The sequence below is a fragment of the Hemibagrus wyckioides genome, linkage group LG01 (genome assembly GCF_019097595.1).
Source record: "Hemibagrus wyckioides isolate EC202008001 linkage group LG01, SWU_Hwy_1.0, whole genome shotgun sequence".
Taxonomy (NCBI): Eukaryota; Metazoa; Chordata; class Actinopteri; order Siluriformes; family Bagridae; genus Hemibagrus; species Hemibagrus wyckioides.
In genome coordinates, this window is record NC_080710.1 from 18396737 (window position 1) to 18418995 (window position 22259).

The window sequence follows — 22259 nt, forward strand, 5'->3', positions numbered from 1 at the left end:
CATGGCATGCTTTACTTAAATGCCCTACTTTCATGATATATCACTGTAGTGTGAACTTTTTACATTTTCCATAAATTTCACCCAAAAGCCAAATATCCTTAACTTTTTGTGAGTAGTGTATATATATTTTAACTCACAATGGCTGACAGAGAAGAAAAAATCAATTTGGTCGCAGACATCCTTACAAATGCATTTTCAAGGCAGACTGTAATAAAATTGACTATTCCTTGTGAGTTGTGAAATACTGTAGCCTAATTTCTTTTTTACTTTGCTTTTTACCGGTTGATTAGTATCTATTGCCGTGGCATCATAATGATGGTATAGAGGTGGATTAATTCAGGAAGGACACCAGTGAAGGCCTAGGTGTGAAATGCACGGCCCACCAATGAGTTTAATAAATTGTCAGACAAAACACTGTAAAATGCACAACACAAACCAACTTTAATTTAAAAAAAACATTTAAAAACTCCTCAGTCTTTTCAGATATCTGAACAAGATTATGGCACCTGCTTTGCTGAACTATTTATTTATTTTTATACTTAGCTGCATCTACCAGCAAAGCTTTTCTTGCACTTTCTCTCCACCACCATTTTGCTATCACTCCATCCCTGTCTACAAGGGAAGAGGCGACATTCAATCCAACCTCTTCTTACGTCCTGCTGAAAGGGAGAACGTTTGGTAAGGACAGTATATTTGATATGTTGTATAGGATTTACTTCCTTGTGCTCTGGAAGACCAGGGCAGTTACCTTCAGATGAAGCAACAAGAAGACTACAAAACAGTGGAAGTAGATTTCAAGGATATCAAGAAATTGCATTTTACAAATCTTTTTAATCTGCACCATCCAATCTAAGCAGTCTTACGACTTCCCATGTAAAGTCAAGGCCATGAGGTGACTAATTTGTGTATTCAGCAAGGAAATGCTCCACTCTCCAGGGAAACAGCCTTTAACCTTTAATCCTTCAATTAATCACAGAAACACACTGTTAGGTTAGTATCTGTCCTTTCCACGTAGCACAGCTTTTATTCCCCCTTAAGTAAAATCAAGGTGAATGTATTGAATCCATAGAGCCAGTTTTCTTCTTCTATAAAATCATTCATAAAGATTGGTACATACATAAAAAATATGATTTTATTTGTATTCATTTTCATTTATATTGTGAAATGGCACCAAAGATCATTTTCAATATAATGCACAGAATTATTGAATCATCTTTGGTCCTCAGTGCAACTTAGTACAACGATAACTGTACCATCAACTTTAAAATAAACCTGTATTTGCATCTTCAAGATATAAATCCACTAACCATTGAAAGTAACAATAAAAAGTTCAAATAAGTCAAAAGGAAAAAAAAACATTAAGTAAAACATTTCCCAATTTTAAAATTAGCACTTTACTGTTAAGTGTTTAACTGAGTGTTCAGTGACCTGTATTTGAAGTCTGAGAAAATGATCACTATATTCCAAGCTAATAAATTGTTTGAGACCCAAAATGTCACCCTTAAACTGTAAAAAAAATCAGACAAGAGAAAGATATCACATAAACAAGACTATTCTAACCATACATATATTTAGCTAACAAATAAATTAAAATCCAGAAAGTTGTTTGTGCGTTTTAGCGGGATAATAGTAGATCACTTCATGTTTATTAATTGGAAGAATCCTCCAGTAACGCATATTTCTTCTCAAGTATAGCAACTGTGGCTAAACAGGCACTGTAAGAAAAGAGGAGATTTTGGGAGAAGGTTTATAAATAACCAAAAGCAACATATAAATATAAATGAGCAGTTATATGAGAAGTTATAGTTGGGAAGGACAAATCATAAATTTATTAGCTACCCGACAGGGCAAGTAAAAATTCCAGCATGATGCACAGTGAAATGTTTTAGTTTTTCCAGAAATCTAATTGATTAGGATAAAATGTTGTAGCTAACATAATGCAACAATGTTTCGTTAGCTAGTTAACCGTGTATAATAAAGGAAATTAATGGGATTTATCACTTGATAAATTCTAATTTAGCACTTTATGTTTGTGTCATCAGTCACATAGTGACATCCAATACGTCGGCTATGAGCTGTGTCTAGCTTCTTCATTTTCTCGCACTACATTTCACTGTGACGAGACAGTAGTGAGTGGAGCAGTTACACCTTCAATGGTTTTCCTGAAAGCTAAATTCGGCATATTTGGCTCGTGTTCGGTATCAAAATGCCGACAAACTGTATTCCTCTGCATCAGTTTTTCTCTTCTTCGATATTTGGGGTTATTTGTAGATTTTTTCAACTTGTGAGAAAACCGTTTTAGTTAAAAATCACTGCAATCTAGTGGCAGGATGTGCTCATTTTGCAGGTCACAAATAGACTTGCATTGTGGGAGATGTATTTTCTGGTTATAGTACACTGTAAAGTAGCATGGTCTTTTTTCAAGTAAATCAAATGCCTTTTAAGCTCTCGCAGGCCACATAAAATCAGATCATGGACTGAGTTTAACACGGGTAAATTAGAGTATTAAGTTTAAACACACTAATTGAAAATAAGTCACATGGTTTAGATATTAACTCTAGGTCTTGATGCTTCACTGGATAACTATAAATAACTATGAAATGATTATGAAGAACTAATAGCCCAGATATGAAATCTGCTTGTCTCAGGCACCCGTGCTGGTGATTTGTCCACCAGTGAGCCTGCTTTTGGTAGCAGTAATAAAGTTACTCTAGATGATTTATGGCAGGATGCTTACCAGCCAGGTCTTATAATGCGATATCTGCCAGGCACTGAGAGGTCCACAACTGTTGAGCCCAGTCGACTTTGATCTGCTATTGGGCCACCGTCCACTACAATGGCTAGTTTTGGCCACAGATCCTCAAACTCCTAGGAAGCAAAATCATAAAAATAAATAAATAAATAATAAAATTATCACCACACGCAACCATACATAGTACAGCATGCAGTTAAATTCCAGGACATGTCTGCATAAAATAAAAACAAACTAAGAATAGAATTACAATAAAAAATACAATTTAACTATACAGGTAGAAAAAATATTGAAAATATAAAAATTATTTATAAATGCGGATGAGTGGCAGATCAGTAAAAAGCAGAACCATGTGAGATTTGCTTAGAAAGTGAAAACAAATGCAGCTTTACTCACATTAACTTCAAGAGTGCTGGACTGTGTACTGATATTTGCACTGGTTAGAGCAAGTGGCTCATCACACAGCTGACACAAGCGTCTCATGAAGTGGTGGTCTGGGATGCGGACACCGACAAGCTATAGGGAGTAACACATCCGAGAGAAAATTAAAAACCCAAAACGTTATCACGTGCACCTGTTAACATTTATTACAGACATAACTGTGACAGTAGACTCACCTTAGTAAATGGATTGAGGTCTGCATTTAGTGTTTCAGACCTTTCAAGAACTAGAGTGACTGGTCCAGGAAGGAGATCATTCAGCAGCTCTTTTTTTACAGTCACTTTACAATACCTTAAAAGCAAAAACAAGCTCAGGATGTTGCAGTAATTTACACATGACAATGGATGCAACATAAAAAAAAAAATCACAGAAAACTCACTTGTATATGTCTTGTACTTCTCCAACACAAATGGCTAAAGGCTTATTGCCATTTCTGCCCTTGATATCATACACCCTCTTGATAGCTTCTGAATTCTGAGCCAGGCAAGCCAGGCCATAGATCGTGTCAGTGGGAACAGCAATGACCTTGCCTTCTTTTAGAGCCTGTAGTGTAGACTGGAGGATTTGTGTTCTATCTGTGTTTGAAAGAAAAAAGGAAAAAAAAAAATTATATATATATGAATTGAACCAGAGAAGCTTGTATAATTTGCATACACCTAGTCTCATAAGTACCATGTGCTGTTTTTTTTGGTGTTTTTTTTACAACTTTGAATAGCTTAACATAACAGCAGATAATTCATGAATATCATAAATATCTCTCTCTCACATAACACATCTGACACGACTAATGAGTTGTGCAATGGTCTGATAAGCTGGCTACACAAAAAAAAAGAAAAGAAAAAAAAAAAAAAAAGACCTAGTCCAGTATCAGTGCCTGACCTCACAAATGCTCTTCTAGTGGAATAGTCAAGTGGAATAGTCTCCTAAACCTTGCAGAAAGCCTTCCCAGAAGAGCTGAAGCTGCTGCAAAGGGCGGGCCAACTCCATATTCATGTGCATGTAAAGGCAGATGTCCCCGTTTTGGAATGACTTGCAGTCTCCACTCTAATCATCCCAAAGGTGTTCTATCAGGTTGAGGTCAGGTGCAGGCCACTCAAGTTCCTCCATTCCTCCTCGCTCATCTATGTCTTTATGGACCTTGTTTTATGCACTGGTGTGCAGTCATGTTGGAACAGGAAGGGGTTCTGTTCCCATAAAGTTGGAAGCATGAAATTGACAAAAATGTCTTGGTATGTTGAAGCATTAAGAGTTCCTTTTACTGGAACTAAGGGGCCAAGCCCAACCCCTGAATTCAATGATTTGGAGGGGTGTCCCAAAACTTTTGGTAATACAGTGCATCTGAGCTGAGTCTCTGCTGTAACTTCATCAACTTTGGCTGTTTCTGCTTTAAGGAAATTAGAAAGACAGTGCCATGTCGTTGAAAATGATTCCTTTTGTTTTAAGCACCAACAACGACATATGGTTGTCATCTCAATATTGCGTCATCTCTTTCTTCTATTAAACGCCACAGTAACTACACGCGAGCGTCCACATGTGACGTCAGCGCGGCACATGACACCTCATTTCTCAAAGGAATAACAGCAAACAACAAAAACACCAGACTCGGTCACACAGAGCAAGGGTTTCAGTATATTTACTGTTTAGGAGTGGACTTTTCCCATTAATTACTGTAGCCAACAGCACGTTATCCTCTTATTTAACCAACAAACCGAGTTATAAAGCGATGACACGCCCATTTAAACGGGTTTAAGGGTATAAACACGTGTGAAATTGAATTATTTACTTATAAAGTTGTTTAATCAGCTGCTTACACACACAAACGTTACCGAAGTTGCATCATGCTCCCGGCTGAACTCACCTGGCGTGTGTCTGCCCTGCGCCGGCGGTAATAAGCGCAGCACTGAGGTCTTCGGCTCCTTACACATGCCTCTGATTCTCACTGGATTATGAAGAGAGAGCTGTGAGGACAAGATCAAGGTGCGAGCAAGTGAACATACATTCATAGACAAACACGTCTCAACAATCTACAGCATGGTCCACAACTCAACCGGGAAGCATGAACTAGCGCGGCATGGAAATTTCAAAATAAAAGTCCTTTCTATATTAAAAGTTTCAAGCGAACGTTTATTAAACTACTACCACCTCATTCATTCAACATATAACTTCATTTGTACACATTTATAAAAAAAAAGAAAAAAAGAAGCAAACTGTAAAGAGTCAAAACTCATTAAATAAACGCAATAAAATCGAAGTATTAAGCAAAATATTATAGACGAGATAAAATAGTTTTTATTTAAATAGTATTTATTTCTTTTCCTGGATAAATTCTTGAAACTTCGTTTCAAATCATTTTACAATTTACTGACACTTTCTTATATACACGCTGCCACCTAGTGGCCGAATCTGGTATTACTACTCCGTCTCGTTGACGTCACACGCACGCACATTGTTTGCAGTTGAGAACGATAAACAATGTCCTTGTTATCGTTTACATTTTCTTTCCAAATCACCATAATAACCTAATAACTAATCATTTTTTCTATACCACAAAATGCATTAAAAACATGAAATATCCGTTATGAACTCACGACAGTCCAGGTGAAAATGTGAAGGTATATTTCAGAGCCTGTGTCTATAGGCAGGACTGCAACGTGATGTTCATATAAATGCTAGCTCCCAAAAGGAGCATTATAGTTTTTAAAAGGTTTTGGTATACGTGCTTATGTATCTATAACGCCTGGCAAGATTTCTTTGTGTCATTTCAAGTGATCAATTTAATACAAATGTACCCAATTAAGTAGTTTTGATGCTAAGGAAACTGCGCGTAATTCAAAGCAGGCTTGCGGTTTTGAATAGAGCCATAAATCATTTCTAAACCTTCAGCAGTCCTAACAGAGGTATGCTGTGGCTGGCCTTGTCGCGTCTTTATGTTAACTAACTTCACAGATTTAAAGTGGACTTTAAGTAACTTTTACTTGCCCTAGAGTTGTGAGCTGCTTGTTTACATGGCTTCCACAACAGCGTCACTGAACCTAATATATATATATATATATATATATATATATATATATATATATATATATATATAAACAAACTTACTTTTAAATGATTTGGTGGAAGAGGGGAAAGACATTAACTTTTCAAAGAGCTCAGAAGTTCCTGGTTAGACATGTTCAGGTTTATAAATAATGACCTGCGATAATAAGGCACTCACTGACAGACTAGCCTTGACACGTGCAGCCGGTTAACTACATCAGGGTGACGTAATTAAAGTTAATTAACTTAGCATAATTATATAATTAAACTCAAGAGTAATTTCTCATTTAGAAGTGGGATGGAGTCGCGTGCAGGTGAGCAACAGGATGTGTTTTTTTTTTTTTAATAACAAACAAACTTTACAAAATGACTTAAATTATTACAGATGAACCAAAAGGCAGAGAGCTGACAGACTCTGCTGAAGTTCAGGTGAGTTCCTCTGTTAACAAGGATATACACTATATTGCTGAAAGTTTTGGGACATCCTCCAAATTAATCCTCCCCTTAGTTCCAGTAAAGGAACTCTTAATGCTTCAGCATACTGAGACATTTTTGACAATTTCCTGCTCCCAACTTTGTGGGACCAGTTTGGGGATGACCCCTTCCTGTTCCAGGCACCAGTGCACAAAGCAAGGACTATAAAGATGAGTGAGTTTGGTGTGGAGGAACGTCAGAGTCCTGACCTCAACTCCATAGAACATCTTTGGGATGAATTTGAGCAGAGCCTCTGAGCCAGACCAAAACTTGGACGTCTGCTTTTACATGCACATGAATGTAATATGGAGATGGCCCGCCCTTTCCAGCTATAACCGCTTCAACTCTTCTGGGAAGGCTTTCCACAAGGTTTAGGAGTGTGTTTATGGGAATTTTTGACCACTTCATTAGAAGTGCATTTGTGAGGTCAGGCACTGATATTGGATGAGAAGGCTCCACTCTAATTCATCCCAAAGGTCAGGACTCCAACTCACTCATCCATGTCTTTATGGCGTTTACTTTGTGCACTGGTGTGCAGTCATGTTGAAACAGGAAGGGGTCATCCCCAAACTGTTCCTGCAAAGTTGGGAGCATGAAACCGTCTAAAACAGCTTGGTATGCTGAAGTATTAAGAGTTCCTTTCACTGGAACTATGGGGCCGGGGCCAAGCCCAACCCCTGAATTCAATGATTTGGTGTCCCAAAACGTTTGGTGATATAGTGTGTACTGAAAGTCTAACTGTATTTTTCAGTTTTCAGATGATGCTGAGGCTTTAGATACAATGGTAGTGTCTGTAGAAGAGAAGATTGCTGTGTGTGATGCAATCCTTCAGGATCTGTTAGCTGTTCAGAGAATTATAAAGGTAACTTATGCCCCAGTCTGTACGAATGTCCTCTGACTGCATGACCCAGCTGACTATTTGAATGTTATTTTGCAGGAAAAAGGTCTTTGTGATGCAGCATTTCAGGAACAAAAGAATCAAGCTGATCTTGCACTATGAATATATTTAAGTTAAAACTTGAACTTTTCTAAACAACTAATAAAATGATGTGAAAGGATGTGCAAATAATGGAGACAAGTCTGTGAAGATTTCGCTGATATATTGCTTAATTTAGTTCAAAAAGTTAGTACTTTGCCATAATACTTTATACAAAACAAGCATATGAGAGCATTTTCACATTATACATTCCTTAAAAATACAGATCCTATATAATTTGTCCTCACACTTTGGGTATCAAAAGCAGTCTGTTGGAAGCATTTTTGTCTCCCCATCTCGCCACCATTGCAATGTTGTTCTGATGGTTTTTTTTTTATTTATTTATTTATTTTACAACCCACTGCATGCTACAATGTTCTGCTTTATCCTTGAACACATTGTGTATAAAGTTCACAATCTGAACAAATTGAGATTTGGGAAGCATGAATTAAATGACAGAGAAATGAAAGATGAACTTGGCCTTTTATTGTAACTGACCTGTTCATAATGTGAAATAACTGATTTCACAATTATATCATAGTTTAGTGATTTGTTGACTCAGTTAATTCCAGCATGGAGGAAAAAAAAGTTCAAACTTTAACCAAAATTAAAAGGGAGAAAAAAACAAAACTGGACAATTACAATTCTTACAACAGAATTGCATTACTACATAAAAGTGGACATTTTTCCCCCTTTGGATAATGTGCATTAATGTTGGGGCACACCAAACTTTCAGTGGAAGGACAACTATTAAAAGATTACAATGCCCATACACAAGTCAATCATATTTAAATAACAAAAAAAAAAAAACTAAATATAGCTGTTGACTACCGTAGGCCTCCATTAGAGACCAGATATTACAGCTCCCAGTAGCAAGGCTCGTGTAGTATATTTACATATTAATTGCAATTTGACAGAGTTGATTTGCGCTAGTGGTAACTTGCATAACAACTAAATACTGAAGCAAGGTGTTCTTTCACTCAGTATTTACAAAGGTAGCTGAAGCTCGGTTGAGGGATCTGGGTTCATAAAATACACGAACATTTATTTTTTTTTTGCATAGATAATTCTACAATGGTTTGGCCAAAATTAGTACTCATTCTGCCTCGACTAAGTTTACAAAACAGTAAGGGAAACAAAAGTATTTATGAGTACAACACAAAATCCTTGATGATTTCAACAGTTCCTGTGTTATTGGACCCCATTTGATTAGTAAGAGCAGCCTTTTCAATACACACACCATTTAAAACTGTACAATCAAATGTTTTCATTCTTCCAAATATAATGTGAACCCTAAAGTCTGTTATAGGATAAACGGTCACATCAACATGCAAAGATCTGAATTTGCATCAATAGCTCTAGGCTCTTCAAAAAACGTAATGAAAAGTCAAACGGTCTGTGTTTGACTGTGACTAATAAGTAGCTGAAAAAATCTCCTTATAAATCAAATTTAAGTGACATCTAGCCAAATTTCTCATTCTTAATGTCATGTAATGAGAAGTATTTTGTCAATTTGTGGCAAAGCAAGTCCTTAAATTTTTTTATTTTTTTTTAAAAAGATGATTTAGCAGCCCAAAAGCTACTCCGTATCAAAACTGTAAGGCAGTTTCCTGAATGTGGGTAATAGAAATACAGTAGCCATTCCATGCCACAGTGCACATGTTTGTGTATTTCCTGTACTAACCCAGGTTCCCCTGCCCCAGAAGAAAGAAAAAAAAATACATTCCAAAATCTACTGCATTGTGAAGTGGTGACGGGTGGGTTGCAAAGGAAATGGGCAGTGCAGTGTCATGTCCTCCACGTCAAACCCAAAGTGTGATTACCCCACATAGTTCTATACAAAAATACAAATACAATCTAAGGGCTTAAACATTTTGTAATTTCAAATACACAACATTTACATTATAATAAACTCATTAAAACCTCTACAGCAGTGGTGTATAAACTGGCTTACTGGTGCAGGGAAGTTAACTAGACGTTCTCTTGATTATCTAAACCTTGGCTTGATAAAGTGCAACAAGCATGTAGTACACAACAGCTCGAGCACTTACAGTTCTGCTGCCATTTTTATGTATTTTCAGGGACAGACTGTATACCTCTGCTTTGATTTTTTTTTTTTTTTTATATCCCTGAGCAGGCCACAACAGTGAGACTTACATGGGTCTAAATAAAGGAAGAAAGGTCAGAGGCTGAAATCAATTCAGTAACAACAAAGCAGCAACAAGGTTGGGCAACTCCAGCTGCATTACCCTGCCTGACCTGCAAACCAAAGGCAAGAAGAGAAAAATTTCTTTCTTTACCTTTGGTGGTTGACTCCACCAAAAAATAACATATGAAGAAAATAACTTGGTCCACCAAGTTAGAGTAGGCTATTTTATCGAAAATATGTACTGCATTGATCTAATGATAGAAATTATTTTAATAAATTAACATCTAAAAATTAAATAAATGTTACAGCCAGCCAACCACAAATAGCTATCATTTACACTTAAAAGCAAGTTATTTCTGTTGACAGAATCTGCTTCAAGATTACATTAGAATCACATTTCATGGGCTACTGTAGTCATTCTAAATAAATTACACATAAAATACTTTTCATATCACATGTTATGTTCTGGATTTGAATGACCGCAGTCTGAAAGGGCTTTACTCTCCATATGCCAATTACGATTACCTGCAGTACATTCTGGTGAATCACATGTGAACATTTTATTTTGTTAATTTCAGTGTGACTGGTCAACAAGTCTAATTTGTCTTGGTGAATAGTTTCTCAGTGCATTGAGTTCTTGTGACTGGCCTGTATATCTGTACCTTATAAAAAATTTCCTATTCTACTCAAAACTAAACTAAGTAACACGATTCATACTAACAAAATGTTACCATCTGAATAATTAAGATTTATAATATTGCTTGTGTTTTGTAAAATTAAAAAAGTTAGTAGATAGTAATTATGATTCTTTGCATTTTTTTTAACCCCAGCCACATGTCCAAATGGTTTTGTTTTTGTCCTTATACTCTTTCCCTGGTATGTTACAGAGACTGTTACAGCAGTCTGAACAGACCATAGCACATCATGAGGATGTCTGGAAGGACTCTTATTATACAGTGCAAACGGTAAAACAACTTCAAAGAAATGGTTACTTACAAAACTCTATTTTCAGTGGGGACATTTCCATAATCTGAAAGTGCACAAATAGCACAGATCTGAAATAATCAGAGTGCATTGTGAGTAAAATACTAGCTAAAGTTTCACGTATTAAGCAGCCCATGTCCGGAAGATCATGTTTTATAGAACAGGAAAGAACAAAGCTGATCATAGATCATCCTTCTTACACTGAGAAGTCTGACACACATGACCCCAGTTTACACAAGATACCCATATGGATCAGACTGAAACTGCATACTGTTAGAAATAATGGTGCCCATTGAAAGAAATAAACGCAAAGAAAAGGCTGAGGGGGTTTGACCCTCAACTTCCCCTAGCTGGTGGTGTTGCTGTTGCCCTCACCCATGGAGAACTCATCAGTGACCATCAGCAGTGCCTCGATGTTGGCGGTGGTTTCAGGGCTAAGCAGGTCCACTACATCCACACTGGCCAGGCTGTCTGAGGGAGCGCTGGATACCAGCGCCTCACTGTGGAAAGTCTGAGTGGAGCCAGATGAAAGCGGAGCGCTCACCTTGGTGGAACAGCACTCTGGAACAGCATGTGTAGCTGAAGGTGTTGGAGGTGGTGGAGAAATGTCTTTAGGCTCCTGCTGTGAGGAGGAAGTGTTCTGACTGGAGCTCCTTTCTTTAGCTGAATCTCTGCAGGCACATTGACACTGGCATGCCTCCTCCTGCTTAATGATGATGACGGGGAGACTAAGGCCAATCTGCTGCACAGGGTTCCCTGAGGCAGAACAAACAACTGACTCATCTCACACACACACACAGGGTGCCTACTTCTCTTCTGCAAGCATGCATTTCCATCCTCATAAAAACCTTATAATGTGGCTTAACACTTGCATAACACCGCAATGCACAAGTAAAACATCAACATCAGATGCACATTTGATCATACCTGAATGTCCTCCTACAGGTATGGCTGTTGTGAAGAAGACCTTTTCCACTTTTGGACCCTAAGTAGAAAGAAGACATGAGAATACTCAGAATAAAATAAATTACCCCCACCCACGGTAGACTTAGATCAGTCAGATCCTATTATTGCAAATGAAGAAAAGAAAAATTGTGATTTTAGTGACTGTAGACAGGTATTTTCCATTATTGTCAGGGTGAAATTCTTAAAGCTTTGAATTTGTGGCACTGTGCATGTTTTTCTGAACTGGAACATGCCAAAATTGTCTATAATAACTGCAAATAAAAACTACATAAAAGGCAGAGAAAAGGCATTGTATAAGCATGTCATGTCAACAGGAATTCCAATTAATCAAAGTCTTGACTTGGTTCTGACCTGCTGTTCAGGATTGTGCTGTGCATTGGCAGCACTGCTGAGAATCCACTGCAGATTCTGGTCAGACATGACAAGGCTGGGCTGCAGGAGGCTTTGCGTGGGTGCGATGGTGATGGTGGGTGTGGGCGCCAGACTGGCACTGCCTGCTAAAGGCACTGTGTGCGTTACTACTGCAGCTGCTCCTGTGCTGATGGCTGATGTAGGACTTGAGACGCTGGCCACTGTCGAGACAGAGACTGGTAAGGAGCTGGAAGGTGCCGTGGGCACCGCTGGGCTGTAGTGTTGGTTGGCAGCAGGCGCAGCTTGAGTGGGCACTTCTGGTGTTTGTAGTGAGGTATGGAGGAAAGAGGGGAAAGTGGTAGACTGTGGAGATGTATGTGTGGAGCTGTTGGTGGATGATGCCTGACAAGAGGTGGACCCAGGCTGTGTGGAGTTCTCTGGAACAGGAGTGGTAAGAGAGCTAGAAGAAGAGGAGGATGAAGGCATCTGAGAGAAGGGTAGGAGAGTGGATGAATCAGCCACTGCAGCCGGTGGTGGAGTCTCTAAACCAAAAGCCTCCACTAGGTTGTCTATAAGGGTAGAAAAAAGGAGTAAGATTATTATTTCATGCTTGAACATATTGTAACATGAGAACCTGTGTAACATATTGTAAATTGAGAGGCACTTACCTGATGAATGAGGGTCATCTTGACTAGCATTGTTTTCAGGGCTCTGTAACATCAACTCGAATATCTTCACAGGAGTGATATTATTCAGATCCAAGTTCTGAGACTGTAATATGGACATAGTGGAGTGTGACATTCACAAAGCACAAAAAACTGATGGAAAATGCTGGCAAGACATTATTACAATAAAACAATTACATTAGTGTTAAGAGGTACATTTAGACATTGACAGTTGGGAGTATGGTAATTTTATTTAATACTTTATTACAGACCAATAATTCAATACTGACAGAAGTTAAAATATCCTCAATTTAGTCAAATGTATCAAGTGTTTATTATGTAAAATAAAAACTGAATAAATATATAGTTATTAAAATAATTTCTAGAAATCTATTACCAATTTCAAGCTTGAAATAGTCTGTTATATTAGCAGATATTTGTTGTTAATTTTAAACATTTATTTCTACAAAGATTTTCATATCTTTACAGAAAAAACTTTATAGAATGGAAAAAAAACTGTCAAGCACTCACATTGTTGAAACTTTCTCGAAACTCAGACTCTGTGGAAAGGAGGCTCAAATCACTGAGGCACAGAGAATGATTTCCATCCTGTAAAAGAACATTCATCAAAACTCATGAAAAACACCAAAGTATTAAATGACATTGTATTTTTTATTTACATATTTTATCTATAAAGAAACATTTTACACTTGGTGAGACTATAACAATCCAAATCATTCTTACAAAAATATTTGGACTTTACTTTCTTTTTGTGCCAACAATGGCCAAAAGATCAAGTGTAGTAAATAATCAAATAAATTATTGTTTGGATCTCAGTTATGTTACTGTGGAAAAATTCCAGCCATTGAAATTAGGCAATATTCATTTTCTAAAGTCTTAACTCATGCACACAGAGTGCTTTTAAAATACATGAAAGAATATCACTGCGTCAAGTGTGCCTTCTGGTGTGGTCAACAAATTTTAAACAAGGAAACTGGAAATTTGCTGACTTCGCAACAAAACCATGTGACCCACCTCTGACAGAGGATGGCTGAGGCTAATTGGGTATGTAGGGCCTTTATCATGGCCCCGAATGTGACTCTTCAGACTGTACTGTGAACTAAACGTCTTCTCACAGCCATCACTAGGGCAGAAAAAAGGCTTCTCTCCTGGTTGGGAAGAAGGCACAGATTATAATAAGGTATTTAACTGCACAAAATATATAGTTTAGTTAGTTTAAAAAATGAATAATTAAAGAAAATGTAACCTAATATTAAGATTGTGACAGATTGACAGGTCAAAAGACCATGAAAAGTATAATTTAGTGAGTGGGCTGATGAGTGGCAGCCCATTTCCCTTATGCAAAGTCAAATGACCAAACACTCTATCTTACCAGTGTGTGTCCGCACATGTGTTTTCAGGTGGTGACTAGCAGCAAAAGCTTTACCACATCCATCATGGTCACACCTGAAGTAATGGTGAAATTTGTATATTGATGACTAGATATATACTTCCTAAGCTCTTGTTTAAATTATGCACACTCGAATGAACAATGTTTATTTCCATCATCTTAGACAGAAAAACCAGACAGACATCAGTCTGCAGGGATATTGCAAAGTGAATGTCAGACAGACATATTTCTTTTACACAGAAGAGTCTGTAAACCCAATGTGACAAAGTAACTCACCGAAACGGCTTCTCTCCTGTGTGAGTACGAATGTGCTTTCTCAGGTCACTGAGAGTGGTAAAGTACTTCGTGCATCCTTCTGATTCACAGTTAAATGTTTTTCCTGTGTGAAGCCGCTGGTGTGCTTTCAGCCTGATGTGAGAAAGTAAGAAGACACAAGATGTTCAACAAAATTAAACAAGTAAATATTGAACACATGATTTCATAGAATGAACTTCTAGAAATTAAAATACTTGATTTAAGACAACAGTTTTAATCTGAAAACTAATCAAATTAATGAAAGATTAAATCAAGTAAATTATGCAAAGTCTTTAGTTCTTTAAAAACAAACAACCAAAAAACCCACTAAACTTTCAATGATGAGCCATATCATTTTTGCACCATGGAACTTCCTAGTGTGAAGTCAGGATAACAAAACTTATTTGGCCACAGCTGTCTGTAGCCTTCTCTGTGACCTTGGCCTCTGTGTTACACAAGATGACTCTCTGACAGTATGAGGCCACCAGAGTCATGTCACCTCCTCTGTCTAAATGTACTACAAGAGAGTTACAACATGCAGCTGTCCCATAGCAAATGTTCTATCCATGATATGAGTCAAGGACACATAAACCCATGCTTAGGGGATTTGATTTTGATTCAGTGTGCCAGGGGGATTTTTTTTTATTGACATAATGCATTTTTGATTTTATTTCCATATCATTTTCATGCATCATGAAATGACCTTCTAAGGTCTGATTTCTGGAGAAATGTGTTCCATGCATGCTCTATTTACGTTTCTACATATTTTAAAGTATGTAACAAACTGTTAATTGACTATGAAAATGAGGTATTATCAGAATCATAATTCTCTGTAGATGAATCTAAAGTGGTACCCTATAGTGCACTAAACAAGTTCTACATGTCAAAAAGATGAAAACTACACTACAACGTGGTGAGCATACATGCTTAATGGCACACTGCCTCTTTGAAACTAGCAATGTTTGGCTACGCAAAACAAACAAACAGGCATTAAAAAGCGTAGAGTTTTTCTCCTGAAATGATCCTCACCTGTATAGCGTGTTGAAGGCTTTTTCACAACCTTGTACATCACACTCAAAAGGTTTTTCTTTAGTATGCACTCGAACATGGATCTTTAGGCTGTAGGAGGTCAGGAAGGCTTTACCACAGCCCTGCTGGTTACAAACAAAGGTGTATTCACCACGGTGTGTTTTCTGATGTGTGCGCAGGTTTCCCGCTGTGCTGTAGGTGCGTGTACAGCCCTCAAAAGTGCACTGGTACCTCTTTACCTGCATAGATACCATTAGGAATATTGTTTAATTTTTTTAAATAAGTTAATATATATATATATATATATATATATATATATATATATATATATATATATATATATATATATATATATATATATATATATATATATATTTAAGTTTATATATATTTAAGTTTATATATATATATATATATATATATATAATCTCTCAGACAAAACTATACTATCTAATCTAATTAAAGTTTGAAAAAAAAATACACAACATTTTTATGGTTTCTTTCACACTGTGCAGACCTTCATGAAGTCAGACACTGGCAAGAACAACAATGGTGGTGATGTAAATCAGCATGAAAGCATGCCAGGCTTTAGCTCCCACAGTAACAACAAAACAGCATACAAACAGCTCTTTAGCTGCTGTCTATGCATAATGTATTACAGATGAGGACACTAATTTGCCTTGATGTCATAGTCTATGACAGGACTTTGAGAATGTTTCAGTTTTCAAATATGATTCACATTTTTAAAATGTTTAATCACTCAAATGCAAAAAAAAGTACATTTATTTTTTAAGATTTTAAGATATTTGAGGATTGAAATACCTACTTTGGGTAACCTGCCACAAGTCTATGCAGTAGTGTGCATATAGCATTATGCTGTACTCCATTACAGTGAACATACACAGTGAAAGGCTTTCAGTCTAACTGAATCACATTAATCACAATGTAAAATCTAGCTAAATTAGTTTACTGATAAATTGCACAATGTTGCCACCTTTTTCTTTATTCAAGAAATAAACATCATAAAATTGTTTTCAAATGTTTTTATGTGATAGGAGTGTATAGTTTAGCACTATTTCCAATGTTCACTATGCTGCAGTATAAAATAATATACTGCACAAATTCCTGCTAAATATTTAACCTAATTAAAAGGAACAGATTTGGCAGCTCTATCCATAGTAGAGGCATCCACTGTTACCACAACTACTAATGTGGATATCCAAGCAAACATGTCTACAGTGCACAAAGAGAAAAACAAGTTTGGTCACTTGTTATCTGTAAAGTGTAACAAGATCTAAAAATAATTGCGCTCACACACATTCCACTTTAACTGTGTTTTATTTAGGCTGCATAGCATTCACATGATGGTGTTCACCTAAAATATACTTCAGTGAAACCTCTTATCTTCCTCTCCTGTTGAATCAAATCAGCTGCATGGGAGCATTCTGGATACCATTTAAAAGTGGCAGGGGATTCAATCTTTTGCATATGAAATGATCGGTAGGCAAGAAAAGCAAGAGGTTTCACACTGTAGGATTTTGCTAAAAACCTTTAGAGCTAAAAACCAATTGAATATAATGGTTTAGCCTACTGTTTGAATGAAACCTAATGGTTGCTTAATATTTCTGACTAGATTAACACATTGTGCAAAGGTCAAACATCCCTATCCTGAAATCATTTAAATGTAAGGTTATATGCTGGTTATTGTTTCAGTGTATTAATAAATAAAACTACAATCAATCATCAATCTTTCAATCTTTTCTAAGGGTTTCTAATTAGTTAATGCAAGGGTACCAACAATTTTGTCCACATGTGTACTTATCTGGTAAGCTAAATCAGATGTGTTCTAGCTCATGGTACAATAACTACTAATAACTATAGTACTAATTGAAATACTGCATGCTCTTACAACAACCCAAAGCAAATCTTGTCATTACAAAGTTATTATTATTATTATTATTATTATTATTATTATTATTATTATTATAAGTGGGTTATAAACAATTTGTAATCTTGCATAAACATGACAGAGCTAAATATTTATTTTAAAGATTTTTGTATCTTTGGCACAAAAAGCTGATGTGGTTTATGTTGTCTAATCTTATTTTATTACAAAAATAAAATGTATAATTAATAAGCCAAATACTGGTCCTTAGGGATAAGGTCAGAATAAACAAATGAGAAAAGACAATCTAGAGTTTAAAGGTTGATGCGATTATGCTAGGCAAATTAAAACTGCACTATGTTTATATTTGTATGGCTAAACACAAAAAATTTCCCTCCATATTCACACCAAGACACCAGAAGCCTGTTTTTCACACCGAATGCAAACCATACAGGGCTTAAAGTGCACTTCATTTCATCATCAGTCATCATTGGTTATTTTAACCTAGAGATTTCCTACACAACTAAGCAGTAATACTCATAAGACTGTATTTTACTACTTCTTTTTGTTAGGAAATCAGATCCTGATACCAAATGTAATGCTTCAGAACACAGCCTCTGTTTTTGTCTGGCCTGGATCAAGCTTTGTATCATTTGTAAATGGGTGGTGAGGTGCAACCCATCTCTGCCTACACAGTGACAGCCTGAGCAAAGCGGCTTGTGTGTTACACAAATCTCATGGGCTGGGAACACAATGCAGCGGCCCATTTGCATGTCCCTGTGATGCAAATAAAAGGTAGGTGCTGATGACATCCACAGCATCAGATACGCTAAAAATACTTAAACATGGTAGTTATCTTCAACAACTCCACAGTTAAGGAAGGTAAATAAATAAATAAATAAATAGATAGTGTATTTTCCACATGTCTAAGAGCAAATGTTAAAGTTCTCTAAAGCGAAAGGAAATTTGCACATTACACACTACCATCAAAATCCATGTCAACGTTCTAATTGTTATAATTATTAGATTCTAACAACGTGATGATCTGTTTTTTTTTGTGTGTGTTTTTTTCTTCAATTTTATAAAACACCATTTTAGTCTGTTTCTCCTTCACGGGGAACACTACACAGCATGTAGACTCAACATTTCTATTCAATGACATCTGTCTTTTTTCTTAGAAGAAACATTTTTCCATATCTGATGTTTTACTGAAAGAAAAGACATCCTGTTTCGGAATATATCTGATCCAAAATGTCCTTGACAAGGAAATGTTTACCAATGTACTATTTGAGTAAATAATCTTTGTCAGTCAGAAAAAGGGAACAGAATGCGGCAGGAAATAACTACTTTGTATGTAGAGAATTTGAATGAGACCTTTATGGTTTTAGGAAATACTTTGATTTTTATACAAAATGAAGACCATTAGCTCATTTCATGTTCCAGTATAAATTTGATTTATTTTCTGAATTTACATCTATAGATCATTTTATAGGCATTGCACTTAACCTTTATAATTTTGTGTTTTGAATATGGCTTTGTCTAATTTTGAATTGTTTGATGCTTTGCAATTTATTGAATTGATTAAAAAAAAGTTGGAGAACCCCTTATTTAGTACATATATAAGAGGGCTAAGTTTACATTTACATTCATGGCATTTGTCAGTCCAAGTTATTAATTAGAGGAGGTCATAAAAACCCCTTTGCTGATGCTTCCAAAAAGAATAAACAAATCTTAATCTCAAGGGAAATGTAGTGCTCTACTGAAAGACGGCTGGTTGATCAGTGCTGCAACTTTGCTCTCAGATTTTAGCTGACTCTGAAAGACAAGAGGGCTGGTAGGGCGGCACCAGCTGTGAGAGCAAGAGATGTTAGGAAAACAATCCATCACACGCAGCCACAGGGAAGTGAGGCCATGTGTGAATGAAACATCTCTCATTCCTAACTTTCTCTGCACGTGTTAAGAAAAAGGTCAATGAATATTAACGGGGTAATCAACAGAGGTTTTCTAAGTTGCAAAATCCAGGACAACTCTGGACACTTGCCTTAAACACTTGCTTGATTTGTTTCATAAAGAATCCAGTCTACGTTAGGAATTAAGGAAAAATAACGTGCAGATTAGTTGCAGGTTTACTTTCCTAATCATGTTTCAGAATACCTGTCAAAGTTGTACTGAAATATGCTAAATAACTTAATTTTCCTTTAACATCCACTTCCTGTTCTGGTACAGTTATTGCATTGAATTGTTATCTCAGCATTGAAATCTGTCTATCAGATGTTTCAGTACAACTAGAGTAGATTTTTTTGTAGTGATTTTGCCACTGATGTAATCAAGGTGTAGCCAGACATCTTACAATGGTGTGGCCGGAAAAGACCTAATGACATCATTGGGATGGCATTTCAGGGTGGGGCAAACATGTGTGTTAACTAGCTAAGCTTGTTTGTTCCTATCTGCTAGACAATAAAAGAAGTAAATTCATAGACAGTGAGATTTACTTCTTGTTCAGTTTTAGATCACATGACCTCAGTAACCACACTGATTACTAGTACTTTTAATGATATCGTCTTACTGTGTAGGGCAGATGGGCGGCCACTATGTTGGCAGTAGCCACCCCTTAGCTATGCTCAGGGCTATAATACAACAAATCTTTGTGAACAACGTGAAAGCAAAGCACTCTGACAAGATTTCTGACACTCTAGTTTGCTTAAAGGTTCGTACCTCTCTCTGCTTGGTCTCTGGGCACTCAGAGTGCAGCGTCAGAGTGGCTCCTTCAATGTTGCGGGGCATGGGAGTGGACCCAGGATTGATAATGAACTGGATCTGATCGGCTGAGATGGTGTGGTGGACATAGCCCTGCGCCATGCTGTCTGGGTCAGCCATGAAGGCCAGCGTCCCCTCCTCATCTCCATCACCATTGGCCAAAAACGCCACACTATCGTCGTCTTGGCCACAGTGGCCATCCTCTTCCCCTTCCTCATCCAGATGTATAGGGTCCTGTTCGATAAGTACAGTGGTGCGATCGTACACCCTTGCCGAAGATGATGAAGGCTTGGCAATCAGCATGTCCTCTTTGTCGGAATCAGCCATTTTGCACTCATCATAGTCCTCTCTGCCCAGTTTGTCGACATCGTCCTCGTCCTCTTCAAAGAACATGTCTGTCTCAGTTTGAGGGCCATTCTCGCCCATGATCCCGACAAAGCTGCTTGGCCCTATACACCGGTCCAAGTGCGTAGGTTGCCTAAAAAACCAACCAGATGTTCACTGATCAATAAAAAGTGAATATAACTGGCTCATGCTTACTTAGCATGCAAATACTTAAAACCCTTAAATGCAGATCTTACAGGAAAATCCAGAAACATAAAAACATGATCTAACCAAGCTAAAAAAAAAATATACATGGCGCATTTTAGAAAACACCACAATTTTGAAATTAGCTCAAGGCGAAAAATGTAAAAACGAATTCAGGAGGCACAAACTGCTTCGAAAACAAACAGTGCGAATGTGTCGGTGTAATGAGAAACCAGCTGAGGGACAGCTTGGACATCCCCGCCATGTTACAGCTGCATAAAAGACTGTAAACAAATAGCAATATTTTGCATTATAAGCATGTTCATGAGTCATGTCCCCTAAAAATAACCAACTGAACACATTCTCTCACACTCGAAAGTTATGGCATAAGTTATGCAGCCAACATTTCTATGAGCATTTCACACTTTACAACTATTATTTAATGCGCACAAAAATATTTTAGAAACTTCACCCAGTTTTAGAGCCGGTTTTTAGTGCTTTCTGGAACTTTCCCTGTGTGTGTCTCTGTGTAGTGACAGCGCTACCGTTTAGCGCTGCTCATTATCTACAACTGCAATGACAGACTAGGTCACTGAAATATTGCTGTCTTGTGTTCCGGGAAAATTAAAAACTTCACTTTGTTTAGTACATGATCACATATAACCCAGGACTGCCAGGTACTTCAACAGTCACAACAACCAGCTCTATATCGGAGCTATAAACCAGCTGCTTAGCTCAACTAGCTAACCTGGTAGCTAAGCTAATATGTATTACAGTGTTGTCATGTTACATTGTGCACGACTGCATAATTCAGCAACACGAACACCACCGACGTTTAAACGCGGCAGGCTGAAATATTTGGACCTCATGAGGGTGCTTAGACAAAAGATAAATATTAGCAAGCTAGCTATTTGCTAATTCTGAGGCTCATTCAGAAACTGATATGATAAGCAGCTAGCTTGTTTTGACAGTGGGTGTGAGCATTAGGACCGCTACCTAGCTAAATTAGCCTGGCTACAGTTTCTGGGACATATGACCCGAGGTAAGATTTTTGCAGCACGCTACTAGAGCAAACAGAACATTACGACAAACCATCATAAGCACACCATTAGTAAGGGCTAGCTAAGTGGCTAACGCTAGCTCTGTAAAGCTCTGAATACTAGGCAGCTGGGTGAGCGGCTAACGACGGGTCAACATGGTGCGAGAACAAGACCAGCCACACAAACAACAAACACCATGCACCTGCGGTAATATACACGTCCAAGAGGAACCGCTACTCAAGCTTACCTGTTTCAAATAGACGCCAAATGCTTGTATAATTGTGTTTACTGGCACTTTCTTCTCTTCCCCTCCCCACCATGATTGAACAACGTCAAATTCCAGTTCCTCATCCCGAAGCATCCTGGGAAGTGAATGTTTAGCGCTCTGCCTCCTCACCACTCAGCACTCAGAGAAGCTTCAACGCCCACTCAAGACATCCACAGAGCTTCTGCCCTGCTTCTTCTTAAAGCTTTTCACATTTTGTGTCCAAGTATGTAACAGTAAATAAATCTTTCAAAAT

General features: G+C 37.3%; 2 protein-coding genes and 1 long non-coding RNA gene across 3 annotated transcripts; 1 reads left to right on the forward strand and 2 right to left on the reverse strand.

The window, feature by feature from the left end:
- Positions 1 to 1110: 1110 nt before the first annotated feature.
- yrdc (yrdC N(6)-threonylcarbamoyltransferase domain containing) lies at positions 1111 to 5271 on the reverse strand. The gene is made up of 6 exons (XM_058397917.1): positions 5052 to 5271; positions 3573 to 3768; positions 3370 to 3484; positions 3149 to 3268; positions 2738 to 2868; positions 1111 to 1715 (listed from the first exon to the last, which is right to left on the reverse strand). The coding sequence occupies exons 1-6, from the start codon at positions 5194 to 5196 to the stop codon at positions 1649 to 1651; spliced, it is 774 nt and encodes a 257-aa protein (XP_058253900.1). The 5' UTR covers positions 5197 to 5271; the 3' UTR covers positions 1111 to 1648.
- A 1253-nt stretch (positions 5272 to 6524) lies between these two features.
- Positions 6525 to 7777, forward strand: LOC131351110 (uncharacterized). Its single transcript, XR_009204339.1, has 4 exons — positions 6525 to 6543; positions 6615 to 6658; positions 7455 to 7565; positions 7641 to 7777. It is a non-coding gene; the product is annotated as an uncharacterized LOC131351110 (long non-coding RNA).
- A 63-nt stretch (positions 7778 to 7840) lies between these two features.
- Positions 7841 to 22143, reverse strand: mtf1 (metal-regulatory transcription factor 1). The gene is made up of 11 exons (XM_058386320.1): positions 21986 to 22143; positions 20129 to 20648; positions 15529 to 15767; positions 14482 to 14613; positions 14188 to 14261; positions 13830 to 13963; positions 13326 to 13403; positions 12798 to 12900; positions 12130 to 12698; positions 11740 to 11797; positions 7841 to 11568 (listed from the first exon to the last, which is right to left on the reverse strand). Exons 2-11 carry the CDS (start codon positions 20594 to 20596, stop codon positions 11159 to 11161), a joined length of 2265 nt encoding a protein of 754 aa, XP_058242303.1. The 5' UTR covers positions 20597 to 20648; positions 21986 to 22143; the 3' UTR covers positions 7841 to 11158.
- Between the last annotated feature and the right edge of the window lie 116 nt (positions 22144 to 22259).

Excerpts from the sequence above, each read along its gene's own strand:
- yrdc (XM_058397917.1), bottom strand. The coding sequence starts at position 5,196 with ATGAATGTATGTTCACTTGCTCGCACCTTGATCTTGTCCTCACAGCTC. Across the intron at positions 3,269-3,369 it reads ACCTCAATCCATTTACTAAG|CTTGTCGGTGTCCGCATCCC; the intron begins GTGAGTCTACTG and ends TACTCCCTATAG. Across the intron at positions 2,869-3,148 it reads CCAGCACTCTTGAAGTTAAT|GAGTTTGAGGATCTGTGGCC; the intron begins GTGAGTAAAGCT and ends TTTGCTTCCTAG.
- mtf1 (XM_058386320.1), bottom strand. The coding sequence starts at position 20,596 with ATGGGCGAGAATGGCCCTCAAACTGAGACAGACATGTTCTTTGAAGAG. Across the intron at positions 15,768-20,128 it reads CAGAGACCAAGCAGAGAGAG|GTAAAGAGGTACCAGTGCAC; the intron begins GTACGAACCTTT and ends GTATCTATGCAG. Across the intron at positions 12,901-13,325 it reads TTCGAGAAAGTTTCAACAAT|TCTCAGAACTTGGATCTGAA; the intron begins GTGAGTGCTTGA and ends TCCATATTACAG.